The 16587-nt window shown below is 50.7% G+C and overlaps 6 protein-coding genes across 6 annotated transcripts; 4 read left to right on the forward strand and 2 right to left on the reverse strand.

The window, feature by feature from the left end:
• Positions 1–1761: 1761 nt before the first annotated feature.
• QC764_602370 (uncharacterized protein) lies at positions 1762–3866 on the reverse strand. Its single transcript, XM_062948748.1, is given in 6 exon segments — positions 1762–1797; positions 1808–2349; positions 2418–2596; positions 2658–2907; positions 2966–3452; positions 3528–3866. The coding sequence occupies 4 exon segments, from the start codon at positions 3055–3057 to the stop codon at positions 1821–1823; spliced, it is 1050 nt and encodes a 349-aa protein (XP_062797502.1). The 5' UTR covers positions 3058–3452; positions 3528–3866; the 3' UTR covers positions 1762–1797; positions 1808–1820.
• Positions 3867–4195: 329 nt separating this feature from the next.
• QC764_602360 (uncharacterized protein) lies at positions 4196–4745 on the forward strand (the record flags this gene model as incomplete). Its single annotated transcript, XM_062948747.1, has 2 exons — positions 4196–4539; positions 4604–4745. The coding sequence occupies 2 exons, from the start codon at positions 4196–4198 to the stop codon at positions 4743–4745; spliced, it is 486 nt and encodes a 161-aa protein (XP_062797503.1).
• Positions 4746–4907: 162 nt separating this feature from the next.
• QC764_602350 (uncharacterized protein) lies at positions 4908–6389 on the reverse strand (the record flags this gene model as incomplete). The annotated part of the gene is made up of 1 exon (XM_062948746.1): positions 4908–6389. The coding sequence occupies one exon, from the start codon at positions 6387–6389 to the stop codon at positions 4908–4910; it is 1482 nt and encodes a 493-aa protein (XP_062797504.1).
• Positions 6390–9799: 3410 nt separating this feature from the next.
• On the forward strand, positions 9800–10936 carry QC764_602340 (uncharacterized protein; the record flags this gene model as incomplete). The annotated part of the gene is made up of 1 exon (XM_062948745.1): positions 9800–10936. One exon carries the CDS (start codon positions 9800–9802, stop codon positions 10934–10936), a length of 1137 nt encoding a protein of 378 aa, XP_062797505.1.
• Positions 10937–11629: 693 nt separating this feature from the next.
• On the forward strand, positions 11630–12233 carry QC764_0092930 (uncharacterized protein; the record flags this gene model as incomplete). The annotated part of the gene is made up of 2 exons (XM_062940943.1): positions 11630–11771; positions 12040–12233. The coding sequence occupies 2 exons, from the start codon at positions 11630–11632 to the stop codon at positions 12231–12233; spliced, it is 336 nt and encodes a 111-aa protein (XP_062797506.1).
• A 3967-nt stretch (positions 12234–16200) lies between these two features.
• Positions 16201–16542, forward strand: QC764_602325 (uncharacterized protein; the record flags this gene model as incomplete). Its single annotated transcript, XM_062948744.1, has 1 exon — positions 16201–16542. The coding sequence occupies one exon, from the start codon at positions 16201–16203 to the stop codon at positions 16540–16542; it is 342 nt and encodes a 113-aa protein (XP_062797507.1).
• Between the last annotated feature and the right edge of the window lie 45 nt (positions 16543–16587).

A 16587-nucleotide genomic window follows, 5' to 3' on the forward strand; every position in this document is an offset into this window, starting at 1 on the left:
GAGGGTTCAAGCAGAAGTCAGTGACTGCCTCCCTAAGTTGACCACAACTCCAAATAGCAACTTCCTTTCTCTTCACCCGTCAGCTTCTCTCAATCTTACTTCTTCGAGCTGATCCTTACCCACTACCTCACTGAGAACAATTCAGTCCATGGATAGCACCGTCCATCATGGTAGGCGCCCTTCTTTGGTATTACACTGATGAGTAGGTACTGACAACTCGATCAACAAAAGCTCACCCTCGCCGCCCCCATCCTTGCCGCCCTCACCGGCATCCAAGGCGTCCTCTCCGCCCCGGAAGCAAACTCCACCTCCGAGGCCCCCGATGCGATTGACTTCCTCTTCAAAAGACAAAGCAACTTGAGAGGCGAGTGGGACTGCCAGTTTGTCAACGCGGGCTGGAACCATGCAGCTCTCCGGGCCGACCACCAGGCATCCAACAGTGTCTTTGGCGATGCTCGCCTTACAGTGACGGCGGGATAGTGATACGTCGGCAGGTGCAACGGACGCGACTTTACATGGTGCACCACGTCTGCTACCAAACGGACCGAGGTTTCCAACCAGCGAAACATTGTCGCCGACACCAATCCCGGCACCGGGAAGAACTGAATGTATGATGATGGATCTATTCATGTGGGATACTGGTGTGGGGCAGCAGGAAGGGCTCAGGTATACCAAAGCGGATATTTGGAGATGCTAGATGAAGACGGGAGAGGCGTCGGTTGGCAGTGATGTGGGAGTTTGATGATGAAGATTTTGATGTTGGGAGTAAAGGCCGTAACAAAGTATGTTATACAAGACTTTGTTCAGTAATTTCGTTCATTGATTATCTGTGAAATGACACACATGGTCCAATGTCACAGCTTGCAGCCTGTTAATTACGGCACAACTTCACTGAAGGAAGCTTCTGGCAATCACATCAACACTGAAACTTTTGCTTCAACGCCCCACTACATAACATTAGACGTTGTCAAAAAGCTTGAGCCTATTGGCTCTGCACTGCAGTATAAAATCGCTGCCGCCTTTCTCACTTCATGCAACCTCTTCTTCTTCTCGTCTTCAGTAGGTATCATTGTACAGGTAAGGTACGTACTCCTTCCAACGTCGCTCCCCATCAAAATATCTTATCCCCTTATACTCAAAAAGAAATGCGTCCTCAGAATCCAATTTCTTATCATGGAAAAAAATAAATCTTCTGACGGTGTTCGAACTGTCGTACTTAGAAATAAGCGCGCATGCCTTGAGTATTTCATCATTGAACACATCAAACCATTTGGCCGGTTTCGTTGAACTGGATTGAGTTTATATGGGAGCCAAAAAACCTGTGGGCAAATCTGGTGATATTGGTATGCCTACTGGAAAAGAACTGGGAAAGGAAGGAAAAGGCCGTGGCTCAGGCTGCAAGAAGAAGAGCAAGGCAGTGAGTGGATGGTCAGTACCCACGCCGCACAGTTTGAATGTGTTCTTGGCTCCTTCTTGGGGCAGGAGCGAACGTAGAAAGATGATCATGGGGGCGGAAGGGGCGGTGGTTTCCAAGGGGAGGTGGGAGGGGACCATGTCAGCCGAAGCTTAATCAAGGAAGGAGGCACTGGGGAGCAGTGAAGTAACTTGACGGTGATGATATCCAAAAGCATTGTCAAAAAACTTGCTGGAAGCGACATCAGCTTTGGGGTTGATAGAGGTCTCACAAAGGATTTGCTGGATCGGGGTCTGTCACTTTCTGCAGTTGCTGGAATGTTGGTTACATTGAAGTTATCAAATAAAGCGGATGAAAAACCAACAACAAACACACTCGCCCTCCTCTCCTCAAGTCTTCCCAGAATTTATACATATACATGACAAAACAACCCCCCAAACCCCCCAAGCCCATCATGCGCCTCAATAACAGGAATCACATCAGGCGCAAGCCACTTCAAATCAAGCTTCCTCGTCGCAGCATCCCTCCCACCAAGCGTCACCTGCGCATTAACCCTCTTCTCCGGATCCATCATCTGCCAAATCCACCACAACCTATCCAGCGACGCGTGATGAAAGTAAAAGATTGGGTCCCCAGGCGAAACCATCGGATCGCCACCGGGGTCCCCCCCCGATATGTAATGACCAGCTGTGTGGATCCCAAAGTTGTACGGATCGCTCACGTTCCGGGGTGGTGTGAGCAAGGTGTTGTAGAAGGTGTTGATGTCCTTGGACTTGGTGAGGAGGTTGTACGCGCGGTCTGCCGTGGCGCCGAGGGCCGCGTCGACGCTGATGTCGCGGCGCATGCAGCGAGGGTTGTACCCGGTGCCGTTGGAGATTGGGTTTCTGGGCACGTTGTTCATGACGGGGGCGCCGGGACCGATGTTGGCTGTGTACCTGTTGGAAGAAAGCTAGTTAGATACCTAAAGTGGCAGTGGATAGATGTCGAAGAAGAAGGAACGAACTCTGTGAAGGGGCCGTCAACAACGCATCCACCTCCGCCGCCCGGTTTGATCGTTCCGGTACCGGTGCGAAGGCCGGTGTACTTGGGGTCCGGCAAGCCGTTGCCACCCATACTTGTCGCGTTGCCGTTGAAGAGGGCTGAATTCTTTGGATCTTTGGTGTAGCGGTCGTAGTTCATGTACTTTTCATCATCAAGAACAGTTAGCAAACCTTCGACGAGGAAGGCAAGGGGTCCGTCATACCGGGTGATATCCCTTATAGCCACACTCGTTACGAAGAGCCGTCTCATACGCAAGCAAGAAATACTTGTGGGCAGGGAACAAGCCAATCGTGTCGTGCAGAGAACCGGCATTCGTCAGGTGATAGGCCATGAAATCGTCGTACCGGGTCCGAGCTCCTGGGAACTGGCTCTTGGGCGCCTTGGATGGCGCCTTCATCAGGCAGAGCGTGGCGTTGATGAAGTCGGATCGTTGTTCGATGGTCATGTCGCCCCTGAGATACAAGTTAAATCTGGGGCAATCACTGAGGGTTAGGTAGAAGGTTGCCATACCACTCTCTCCGTACTCCCGCGTTCTCCAGTGTGCAGCCGTTGTTCTTGCCCGCGGCGATCTTCTGGCTCATGTACGCATCAACCTTGGCCATGGTCTCATCCGACAGCTTGTCGACGACATCTAAGGGGTAGAAGCCGTTGCGTTGTCTGGCATGATGTCAGCCATAACCACAGATGGCAACCGGAGCTCCAACCGATAATGACACTCACACGTTCACTTTGGTTCTCCAATCCCTTGGAGCCACCACTCCGGCAAGAGCCGAGGGCACCAAGATTGCAACACTCCAAATAGACCGCATTTTTACGCACTTGGTTTTGTTGATCAAAGCTCCAGCGTCTCTGGCGGCCAGAACCCGATGGAGATTTCAGGTTGGAGGGACATTTTGTAGAATACACGGGCACTCTCCTTGCCAGCATTTCAACGTGAGGGAGGGGACAGGCAATTCCGTACGCGTCAACTCTATATGACGACCTTTAAAACTCGATGCTATCATTGGACTGGTTATTAAACTAGTCCCTGTCGGTGGTCCGGCATATGAGATTCTGCTGGTTGAGGTCGAACCTTAAACTGCCGTCCTTCCGAGCCGTGTTTTAAGATAGATGCCTAACCCCAGAGTTTTGGTCACCCAATTACGTTACATGTTTTCTTTCGTGCAGGGTTCTAGTGGTGCGATGGTTGAACTGATGATAGAACAGGCATGGTTGGTGAGGTCGGTTTCGTTTTGATCAGCAGGGCATGAAGATCTCAAGTTCAATGCGATAGCTGGACGTACCTGAGGTATCTGGTTGTACAATTTTCTTATAGACGGACTGGTTTCATGATTCCATACACCTTAACAGCATCAAGCATACCTGGGTATGGGGGCATTATCACAGTAGCTAATCTCAATATGTGGTCGTGGTACCACTCGTAACATCATGATATTTGCTGCTGGGAAGAACTCGATAACTCCTACGCAATCATCCGCGGCAACCTTTCCTCTCCCCGCAGCCGCCATCTATCTGATGGTAACCAATGACGATCCATTAGATTGTGCTGGCGTTGCTTGTTCCGTTAGCCAACCCCCTTGCCGTTCAGCCGAGAGACTCCATGCCGGCAGTTCCCCCCTGTCGTCAGACTCCCACCACATTCACACCATATATGAGACTCGACCGTCAGATAAGTACCTACACACAAAGAAAGTGTTGTTAAAACCGGTTGAGTTTAATTCGGAATCTAACGGACAAAAAATGCACATCGCTAATTTCCGCGTGGCTCTCCTCTGCGGAGTCACCCTCGCAAATCAAGACTGCACCACAACCCCCCAAACCCCTTCTTACTGGAGCATCAATGACCTGGTATTAAAGGTCTACGACTGGGACAAGGGTGGTTCGATGGGAACATTTGGGTTTACATCATTTTCCTCAGCAACAAACAAGACGGTGGAGTGTCTGGCTCAGGACGTTGATCTAGCAAACTTGGGGGAGGATGGGTCGTGGTCAAAGTGCAGTGATCCTGGGGTAGAGTTTCGGTTTGATTTTGAGGAGATGAGCTTGAGTTTGAAGGAAACGTGGACGTGTGAAGGGTCTCCGGGGTGAGTACCTTGCCTACCTATGCCGTACCATCAGGCGTGGAGAACTTGGCTGATATTTGCGTAGAGTTACCTTCAATGCCAACGCGACAGGACTTATGATGTTGCATGGTTGTCTGGATAGTGATACAGATAAGGGTGTTGAGTCTGACTGTTATGTCATGGAGTTTGACATGGCGGGTGATGTTACCTCTTCAGCAGTGATATAGTTGTTATTGCAATGTCTTTCTCAGGCTGAGCGTTGATCATATTCATGAGAAGGCGTCTCGATCAATTTTTCATTGTAATTAAGTTCATTGTATATCTATCGCAAACATGAACCGAGAAAAGCATAAACATTAGCTATTACATAATAATGAACCTGCACTCCTTCAAACAGCTCGAAACCCATCACCAGCTGTCCCTGTATTCGGGTCAGGTCGCTGAGGGGACACGGGCGACTGAGTCTGGACAGAAGTCTGCATCGAACTAATGACAACAGTCCCAGACCCCATTGATGCGAGCACTGCGTTTGGATTACCCAACACCGGCCCGGAAGAAGCAGCCGTAGTCCCACCAACCACCGAGGAAGGAGGACCAGGATAAACCGGCAGAGGCGTATCGTCCTCCACCCGCCGACCTCCTGTCCCAGCTCCTCCATTACCGCCGCCAGTATCTCCACGTCTTTCCATCTCGATTTTCTCCCCATGACGCCTCGGCTTTCTTTCCCCCAGCCAATCCACCGGGTACCGTTGCCTGAATCCGAACTGAAACCATAATTTGATCTTCATTTTAAGCGGCATCGCCTTCCACTGCTCCCTCAGATCGGACTGGTCCTCCGGCTTCCTTGCATCCTCTACGATTGTAAACCCAATAGTAAAAATGAAGATTAATATCCAGCAAACCGTTCCCAACCGGAGGGCCGTCCTGCCCATCATCAGCCGCCCGAACCAAAAGAAGTTTTCAACAAATCCAAGAAGAAAGACGGACGGGATGACAGTCGCGATGATGACCTTCCACGGCTCGACCTTGCTGCACTTCCCGGCGTAAGTATAAGGGCAGCGTTCCTCTTGAGTCAGCGGTCGCGGCCCGCCAGGGCGATGGCACTCCTGGACGTAAGTTGTGTTGAGGCTGCTGACAACCGAGTCATAGTATGTGCGTGCATGAGGGCCACCGTGGCGGGTTGGGGGTAGATCAGTCGGCTTGACGTGGATCTCCCTGACTAGTGATGGGTTGTATCCCTTTGTCGAATGCGTCTGGACTGGGAGGACGGTGGCTTTGGGGAGCATGTACTCGGTGAGGAATTCGGACGGGAACCAGCCGGCCCAGGGTTGGAGGCTGGTGGATGTGGTAAACTCGAACGGGGTTGGGCAGCTGGCTGGGGCGGTGAGGATGTGGTCAACGATCCAAAGGTCGGTCGTGAATTGGGACTGAGTTGATGGCGATGGCAACTTGTACCAGCCTTCTAGCTCTGACCGGGGGATGGCGTCAGCGGGTAGAATGATGGTGGACATCACAATGTCCCAATCGATATTGGTTATTGGTATTGAGAACGCCGGTGTGACACCGGTGGGGATGTTGGTATGTTTCACTTTAAAGGGGCGTGGAACGTAGGTCTCGCCGCATGATGTTGTCCCAGTTAAAACCTCCGGATTGCAGCCGTACGGCAAGTACGATGTTGCATAGGCCTGTAACTCTGTGCCAGTCCACCCAGTCCACTCGCTGGCCAGCGCTCGCTGAAACCCAGTGGCCATGATGGCCAGTGAGGCCAGTGTGCCCGTTCGTTCCATGATAAAGATGCAAGGAATGGAGAGAGAGAAGAGATCATTACGAAGACAGCAAGGGATCCCGATGCTTTTATGAGGCCCATGCATTGTCAAAGAGATGAGGCCTTGGCAACAGGGAACTAAAGTCGGAACAGATGATTTTTCCCCGTAATCCATCCAACCATAGGGCAGAAGTTGGAGTGCCAAGGTGATGCCAAACCAGCCACAAGCTCAATAGCCACATGATAGGGCTGATTCGGTCACGAAACCACCCCCATCAAGCAAACCTGGACCCAAAAGCCATATGTGTGGGTGTGTGTGTGTATCATCAGTCTCACTATCGTCGTAAGTGAGGGCTTCAGATTGATGTGTGCTCCTTGCTCAGAGGTGAGGTCAAGGTGCCCCAAAGCATTCGAAGCAAGGTCCACCCGATTCCCAAATGTTGTCGCAATAAAGACTTAACACTAAGATATGCTGAAATTTCCTGGGATAGATCCGATGGCCTTACTCGGAGTAAGCTGCTCCCTAGTTGTTATTCTCCCCGTTTAGGCAGCTGGTTGCATCGGACTCAATGTCGTGTCGAAGATTGCTTGTTTTGTGACGGTAGCGGTTATCGTGATTGGTCAATGGTTATGCAACTATTCTGAAGCATCCGGACTATGTGACGGGCTTGGAGAGGCGTAATAGAGCTCAAGAGGAACCGTCCCTGATCGCTCCGGAGTCCGCTTGGAGCTCGGGCCAATCTGGGCTGCGTGATTATTAGGGTTTCCTGCAGTTCGTCTGGCCGTTGCTTTCTTCTTTAATCCAACCAATATTGCCATCATCACCTCAGACATCATGGCACAACCAAGCCTGACAGGACTACCGAATGAGCTTCTCCTGCGCATCTGCCAACTCCCCTCCGACTCGCACTTTCCTAGTCTGAAAGCGCTTGCACAAGCCAACAAACATTCTTTCTCCGTTGCTGTCGCGGCGCTTATCGACACCATCACCTTCTACATTGACAAACCCGCTCCATTGGCTCAATATGTTGAGGGCTGCAAACGACTACTCCAGATACGGAACCATGATTTGTTCGCCGCCTCATCATCGTCGGTCGCATGAGACAGTCAGACACCGAGACCAATCCGTTTCAGGCTGAATATGCAAACCGATCCTGGCATCTATCACTGCCCTCGACCACAGACTTCGACACAACTCGCGCGAATCTGCATGGCTTCCTTTCCGGGTCCACCAACCGACACGGCGCGATCCCTTTGACTTTGACACTTGAACCCCGGCTTCTTCGTCAGATGGATACGCCAGCCAGCCAGGCCTATGAGGGTGATCGGCATTAGCAACCACTGGCAGCCCTCATCTCCCAGCTTCCGTGCCTACAAGATGTTGTCTATCGATGCCCGTCACAGTTCCCACCTTGCTTGCTCATGGCATTGCACGCCAAGCAAATAGAAGCTCGTTTGCATCTTCAAATGTTCAGACTGTGCAGCGCCTTCGACAACTCGCCAACGATTGATCCTCACGAGTGGAACGTCATCACTTCTCCATGTCTCTACAATGTCTGGGTTCGGTACAACAACATGTCATATGATGATGAAAACAACCCTATTGACTCTACTCCCTCCAGTTGCGTGTTCTCGAGTGGGATGCTCAAGCAGCCGCTGGCCTCAGCCGGTCTTAAAGAAGTCCATACAATCTACGACTACACGGCCGAACTGGTTTCCTTCGGCAATCCTGACAAGCATCCAGACGAACATCATGCATGTCGCAACGTGTCTCGCAACCCAGCCAACCGGTTGCGTCGAAAAATCCCAAGAGGCCACGGGGGTCACCCTTTTCTGAAAGGCCGATTGACACATCTAAACCTCAGCCACAGTGCGCACGCGTGCGAAACACGAGATCATGTTCATACCGGGGATTGGACAACCGCCCTTGGCAACTTAAGACTAGGGACGGGCCGTGGAATGCTTTGACAGATTTCGCTCTGCTGCAGAGCTTGACTCTGGATCATGCAGTTTCTGCAAAACAGCTTATCGCACTAACAATAACGTCCTTCCTCGCACAACTTTGATTTAGAACCAATGTCGTTCACTCTTCAGCAGCCTTTCGTTAGCCTGCGAATTGCCACGGCACGACGGATCTCGTGTGCCCTTCACACCAGTGGAGGCCGACTACTACCAAGAGGTTGCTCGGTTCCTGGACAGCATACCCTCTCTAAGGGCGCTCCAAATCACTGGACGGGATCACTCCGTCCTTGGATTCTGCTTCGATTGTCCTAGATTGCAGAGCCTCTCGCTGCTTCCCTTACGAAAATGGGAAGGCCAAAGCCCCGTCGGTTACATGCAGAACCACGTCACTATTCAGGATCTAGCTGCGCTCACAAAGTCTTTTCCAGCGCTGACCGATCTCGCCGTTTCAATTGCGAGGTCAAGAGGAGATGCTGCAGAGATTGCCTGTTACAAGTTAATTGGTGACAATCGTCCCCAACTGCATAGCCTGCCGCTGATGCTAGATTGCTCACCTCCAAGGCTCATTCAGTCAAGCGGCCAGATGACAAGCAAGCCATACCTCGGGTGAAGCCGTACCCATCAACACCCGTGTCTCGCATTCCTCCCTCTGTAGTCTGCATCCTAGACCAAGACAGAGATGAGACCGCTGATGATTATTGGCGTGTACAGGACTACCACAACGGACACGTCTACGACATTTTCATAAACAGGGCCCTCAACGCCTTCCTGGCTCGAGACATCTTTTCCGCGGTGGGGGGCAACGTGGATACCTTACTTGTACAATCTTACGGAGGCGAGAATCTGTCACAAAAAGGACCACCGCCACGTTGCGGCATGTTGTTTAACGGGCGCTCAAGGGGTCCTGCCGGGCACCTACCCAAACCATTTCTTCATGCCATCTCCAAATCGTGGATGGTGGAACGAATGAACAGCCAGCTGGTGGTTACGGAACTCACCAGCGAGGAGCCTGACAAGTGGCTGAAGAATTCGTTGAGCCTCAAAGAAAATCATGGAAAGGTCATGGACTATTTCAGGCGTGTGTGGCCTGCGAAAAAGGCTGGGAGTGAAGGGTGGTGGGGAGACTGGGAGAGCTGGGGTCTTCAGATTGGATAGAATCGGCTTGCGACGGTACTTTCTTTTCTGGTTCTGCGGTACAAACTTACGGTCAGCAGTCATTCTGCAATGCGATTTATCAGTTAGATTGAAGTCCGATCTTGTCATTGGACTCACTTCAACCCTCTTTTACAAGCTCCTGGAAGGATTTTCTGCAGTTGGATCCCAGGCTGAATCAGGCAGGTGGAAATATCGTGGGATGGACGATGCTACCCCATCGCCCCGTAAGCTTCTGGAATGGGACCGGGAATGATACTGTTGAACGGGGGGCCAGAGCCTCGTTGGCAATAAAGACATATCATGTCCTCATTTTTATTTTTATTTTTTAAAAAAAAGCAGCTTTCCTTTGTGAGACTCATCCTGTCTAAGGTACCTTAAAGATCCAAGAATTTAAACAGCATGCAGCTCCCCAAAGTCCTAACAGCAATCTTCTACTTCTTCCTCAAAGTCCAGGCCGTCCTCCTTCCCGTCCCTCACACGCCCTACCTCGCCAAATGGACAACCTCAGAACTCATCAATCATGGGTTCCCAGACCCATTCAACACATCCCACACCCGCCGAATCATGATCTCGCGCTACACCCCAGTTCAAAAACGAGACTGTCTTGAAACCTGCCGGCTTCCTTACATGCCTGAATTCATCGCCTCGGTAGAGGATGAGATCTTCCAGGCCGATATGGGCGACACACCCTGGCCACGAGGCGTGCTTGCTTCGCTAGAGGTGGAGATGTGCTGCAAGGAGAGACGACGTGACCATCACGACAAACCACGCCCGCTTCTTCTCCTCGGTCCCGGCCTCAACACAACACGGTATTGGTACTCGGCCATGGGACAGAGTCTCGCTGGGATGGGCTTTGAAGTCGTGGTAATGGACCACCCTTACGAGACGGACGTGGTGCAATACCCTGATGGCACCGTCATTTACGGGGGACGGGTTCCTGCGGATGCAGAGGCTGTGGAGGAGTTGAGGTTTGCGTTGGAGGTTAGGGCGAAGGATGCGACTCTTGTTCTTGACTGGCTCAAGGTTCCTAAATCAGCCAAGGTTGGCTTTGTGGGGAGTTCGTTTGGTGGACCGGCTGCTGCTGTGGCGATGAGGCGGGATGGGAGGATTGCTGCGGGGGTTAATCTTGATGGGGGTATGTTTGGTGCTGGGGTTGCTGAGGGTGGGGCGGTGAGACCGTTTTTGATTTTCGGGGCAGATGGGCATAATACTACAACTGATGAGACTTGGGGACGGTTTTGGGATGCTACTGCGGAGAGGAGGCCTGGGTTGTGGATGAAGGAGTTGAGTGTGGTTAATGCGACGCATAGGACGTTTTTGGACTTTTCGTTGGTTGGGGAGGTTAGCGAGGAGTTAAGGAGGGTTGGGTTCGGAGGTGTGGTTAGTGGGGTTTGGGCGATGGGGATGATGACGGAGTATTTGACGGATTTTTTTCGGTTTGCGTTGATGGGGGAGGGTGAGGGGTTGCTTGCTGGGGAGAGTGGGAGGTTTCCTGAGGTGAAGTTTTTGAGACCGCAGGGGACACAACCACTGTAATATGGTCAATATTTACTCTACCAATGTTCAAAGGAGCAGGTTAGGAATAGTTACACAGACCAATAAACCTAGGTACTCGACGAAGGCTTGCTGAACCTCCGACCTCCGCTCAGTCTCCCGCCAGCCATTTACATCAGCGCATGTGTTACACAACCCCAATATCGCACGGCAATCACTTTCTTGTTATACCAAGCAGGTCATGTTGTGCTGTCATGTAATGTTCAAGCTCACCGCCTACCTATTAATTCATCGGGCGTCATTGGGCTTCATCAAAAGTCTCCCACTCAACAACCAACATCTCGAAGGACCGAAACTAAGACAATACAAAAAATATGGAGCTATACCGCTGCCTATCGCTTCCCGATTTTCTCTATCGGGTCCAATAGGTAGGGATTAAAACCGAAGAAGACTCGAATGGTGAACTCATGGCTCAGCGCCGTGTACCCCGCATGGGCTTTGGACGATAAGGACTTCAAACAAGCAGTCTACAACCAATTCGACTGGGATTATAAAGGCCGCACTCCCTTCATTTCCTGCTTTTCAGACAAAGACTTCGCCATCAAGTGGGCCTGTAAAATCATGAGATCTTCACGGAGATGTTCACAGAAACAGGAGTGAACCCTTTTCACTATCGACACCCGGCTTCTTTCGCACTCTGTCTATGTTTACAAACTGAGCAGATTCATCGATTGTATGGATAATCGGACTCCCCATAGGGCGGAGGAAGTTTGCAAACCAGGGGCCTATATCTGTTTACATAGCATTCCTTCTGGCGCAATTGTTGAGGCAGAGAAATGGAATGAATCTTCGCGGAGCATCAAAATCCCCTATATAGGTAAGTATCTTGCCCTTAAATAGAGGCATCTACATGTGGTCGCTAACCCATCCGTTACTTTACAGCGCCATCATGTCGTCCAAGCAACACCAATATGGTCGAATATCGGGATGATCAGATAGCAAAGGATTCTGAGTAGATGGAGAAGCATACTAGACTTTTCGAATCGTTGTCGAGATTTCTGACATCTCTCTCTCTCTTGAACTACGCAAGGCGACACATTCTCTTTCATCATCTTCAAACAATGTATTTCATTTGATGGATATAGAGAAGCGGCCCTCGTTCCCGAACGCCATGACCATGGTTGCCGAAGCTCTTGAGTCTTGGGGCTCTGTGTTGGGTGTTGTGACCAAGGATAACAACAAGAAGACTTGGGGGGAACATTCTCGAGGAAGTGACAAGAGGTCTGGAGCCCGTTGTTCCGAGGTTAGACGAAGCAAGGCTTTGTTGGGGAGTATTTGAGGAGTCTGTGGATCTTACCATTGGTATGGGAAGGGGGGGGGGCTCTCTTTGAAAACACATGATGCGTGAGTCTCAGATATAGGTTGGATGACAAGGAAGTGGACCACATATGGATGTGGCCCAGGTAAGTTTGAACTACCCAAGCCATCTACCCACATTAAACCCTCCATAACCCTGGACCCCCCGATATCAACACACACTTTATATTCCACCCACAGAGACCAAAAATGAAGCTTTTCTTTTACTTTTTTTTGCTCCAGGTACCCACCAATGGCCAAATATACCGAGGAGGATGTTAAAAATGCCCAGAAAGACATTGCCGCTGGTATAAGCCAGCGAAAAGCGTCCAACAAGCACGGGATTCCACGTTCCACCCTGAAGCACCGTATTAATGGTACCCTACCAAGGAACCTTGCCCATGAAAACCAACAGCGACTTTCTCACGGCCAAGAAGACCTTATTGTTCAATGGATCCTTCGTCAGGAAAGCTTTGGCTACGCTCCCACCCATGCCAATGTGAAGGCTTTAGCGGCCACTTTACTGGCTGAATAAGGCGATCCCAACCCCCTTAGTAAGCACTGGGTATCCCACTTTATTGGCCGTTATCCCGATATTAAAAGAAAGGTTAGAAAGAAAATTGATTACGCTAGAGTCAACGAAGCTACCCCGGAGAATATTAACAAGTTCTTTGACCTATATTCCACCGTTGACTGGATCAAGCCTAGGTATAGGTATAACCACGATAAGGTGGGTATAATGGAAGGCCAGGGAGAAAACGGCTTAGTTATTGGGTCTTTGAAGCGGGACAAGAAGTTTGTATACGTTAAATAGAACGGAAGAAGGACCTGGACCACCATACTTGAGTGTATCTCACAAGACGGGAGAGTCCTCCCCCCCGGGGTCATTTTTAAAGGTAAAGACCTTTAAAAGTAATGGTTTAAGGACTAATTGGGCAAGGACTGGTATGTGGCTGTATTAGAGAATAGCTAGATCAGCAACAACCTTACCGTTAGTTGGCTTAAAGAGGTCTTTATACCCAGGACTGAACCTAAGGATCCATCAGAACCCCGTCTTTTTATTTGTGATGGCCATGGCTCACATACCACTGACGACTTCATGATCCGGTGCTACAGGAGCAATATTTACCTTCTTTTCCTGCCCCCCCACTGCTCTCACGTCCTTCAACCCCTTGACATTGGCTGCTTTTCCAGTGTAAAGAAGGCGTATAAGAGGCTTGTGGCTGTGAACGACGCCCTCACCAACTGTACGCCTAACGGCAAGGTCGACTTGGTCCGGCTGTATGACCTTGCCCGCAAGCAGGGCTTCAGGAAAGAGAATATTGCAGGCGGCTGGCGTGGGACAGGATTATGGCCCATACGTAGGCGCAAACCGCTCTTTTCAAGCCAGGTGGTAGTCCCTGTGGTGCCCTTGGATCTCTCTTCAAAAACACCCACTTTCCATACCGTGGGGGATTCCCAGGTGGCCAAGAAGGTCAGGGACCTACTCAAGAACCATACACCGGCCGGAAAACGGCTTGCGGCAAGGACTCTCACCAGTACTATACTCACACTGAGATCTGAGGCATCCATCCACAAAGCTGATGCGGCAAGGCACCAACAGAACGCCCAGAAGGCCCAGGAAGCAAGAAAAAGGCGCAAGTTGAATAGAGAAGACTCGAATTCCAAGTTTGTGAGGCTCTGTGATCTGGAAGAGGCCCGCATTGAAGGGAGGGTGGTGGAGGAAGAGGTGGTAGCCAAGGAGGATGTGGAGCAGCCAGAGCCAGCCCAGCCTGTGCGGCGCAGCGCACGTCATCGGGTTCAAACCAGGCGCAAGCGAGAAGCAGATGCAATGTCTGACTCTGACAGTGGTTGAGCTACATTTTGGTATAACTCCCATAGAAATTGACCCAATATTAGTCTTGTTGTGGCCAGTGTGAGCATTCAGGGGTAATCTCAACAAGGTTGTGTGGCTGGTGTGGTGGTGGTGGACCAGATCCACATGTGGTCCATTTCCTGGTCATCCAACCTACATCGGAGACTGTGAAATATATGGGAGTCCACCGACACAAGGACTCATCACATTCACTTGTATGTAGTCCGCAATACTTTTAGCTCAGCGTCTTTTTTTTGATGTATCATTTTCATAATCGAAGATTAATTTGATAGACCTGCAGTCAATGTTGTCAGAAACACGAATGATGGCCAGCGTCGAGTCCAGTTTGGATTAGATCCTTGCGATCCACAGGGACGGGATCAGGAGACCGCTCCACTTAAATTTGCAACTCATGCAGGTGTAGGTACTCGGTTACGGGCTCAACACGAAATACGGACTCGAGACTAACGTGCGGCGCAGTAGATGCAGGCGATGTCCGCCTATCTAGGTGCAATATCCCGAGCTTGGGGCTGATATCAATACCTGCAGTTTGTCGTGCTGAGATCTACTTCTGATTAGGTAGGTACCTCATCCAGCCCGCTTGCATTCTCCATTTTAAGGTATGTCAATTTTCACATCGGTTCCCGTAGGGGTCTTTTTTGGCCTGCTCATATATGTTCCCTCTTCCTCTTTCGAACATTGCCGGCACATACTCTGTCAAACGTCTGATGCAATGATGATAGCTTGCCTTGTTTCCAAATTCGCTGTGTAATAGGGCTGTGAGTTCAGAGAGCGACATTGCCACATTCTCCACTATCATGGTAACATTCGTTGACCATGGCCATGTAATGAGCTCCCCTGTGGATATAACTTGCAACTGTCTTAGCTGGTGCAACCTTACAAGGAATACTTCGCGTCGCGGGTGCAAGGCCCTGAAATGCCCCACGGACGGTTTATGTTTGATGTAACGGTCCCCATGGCTAATCAAAACATGGATCGTGGTGCAGTTGGTTGCACAAGTTCTTCAGCATCTGCACCATGCTTGAGTGGATCGGTAGTGTCAAACAACCAACTGAATTCCGGATTAGATCCGGTGGCTTGGTGCTGGGAATAGCAGGCTGGATATCCTGCTGGGTCGAACGCATACAGGGTCACCCGACGTCGTTGGCGCTATAATTGATTATAGCGGAGCTACCAACGCATGGTTCTTTTGTGACTGTAGGATTACAATCTAAATAGTTGCATCCTTCTACCATGTACGTAGTTGTGATGGGGTTGCTGCTTGCTAGCGCTGGCGAGTTTGAAGAGCCTTGCCAGTAACAGTTGGTGATAAGTTTTTGATCCCGCTGTAGTCTATGTCGAAGACGCACCATGGAATCAATACCTCAGTACCTTAGGTAAAATAGCCAAACAATACTCCGCCTGCTAACCTTTGACAGTTACGACCTCCTGTAACGTTCTCCAATGCTGTCTTCAGTAGATATCTAAACAGCCCAAACTGTGATGTACCAAATAGTCAACGGAGCTCAGTTGTCATCCCAAGAGTCTCTCCCAGAAATACAAATGAGAGCTCTTTCCGTTTCTACATCCGAAAGCTGTTGGCGATTGCTTCTAGGATACAATGGTCCTAGACTGATGATCCTAGTTGATGAAAGAGCATAGATACTTACCTTCCGATCCACTTTTCTGAACACCGGCCTGTTGTTGGTCGAACTGTCGAGTAGACGAAGGCCATTTATCCTTGCAAGACTTCGTTGGCAGGTGTTCTGCGCCCAGGGACCCTGTGTAGCCAAGGACCAAAATACCACTCTCCCATCTCGAGGCCAAGTGGACTTGGGCGATGGACGTACCTCAAGGTGATGTGAACGCCAGCCAATTCTTCTATAAAGACAGCAGTCCAATCTCTCAAAACACTCTTCTCTTCATCCCTCAGATCATCACATCCATCTATCCTCATCCATCTTCACAGCCCAACTCCAAACCACACCATCGCCTCAATCCCAGGTCAACACCTCAGGTTCGTCTTAGCCCATTCCCACACCTCAGCCCCCAGCTCGCTTTCTTCTAACCACTGCTCTCATCCACAGCCGTCAAAATGATGTTCAAGCCCTCCACCGTTCTCTACGCCCTTCTCGGCCTCGCCACCTTTGGCAACGCCGCTGCCGTCCCTGCCGAGGACACCACCGCTGCCGCCCCCCTCGAGAAGCGCGTCTGGCTCAGCAACTTTGACATGCAGGCTCTCTGCAGGCAGCAAGTCCACAACGCCGCGTCTGCCATTCGCAAGGGCAACAAGTGCCAGGATTGGAGGTGCATCTACAACAACGTGGAATATCATGCCAACATGGCACTGTACTGCTCCAACAAACACGGTACTCAGGCGTATGCTGCCTGCGGTGGTGGCACCGTCTGGGATTGGCAGTGCCACGATCGCAACTAAGCGCGCGGCCTGGTCTTGAACTGACGGTTGCTCAACAATCAGCGG

Source organism: Podospora pseudoanserina, chromosome 6 (assembly GCF_035222485.1).
Source record: "Podospora pseudoanserina strain CBS 124.78 chromosome 6, whole genome shotgun sequence".
Classification (NCBI taxonomy): Eukaryota; Fungi; Ascomycota; class Sordariomycetes; order Sordariales; family Podosporaceae; genus Podospora; species Podospora pseudoanserina.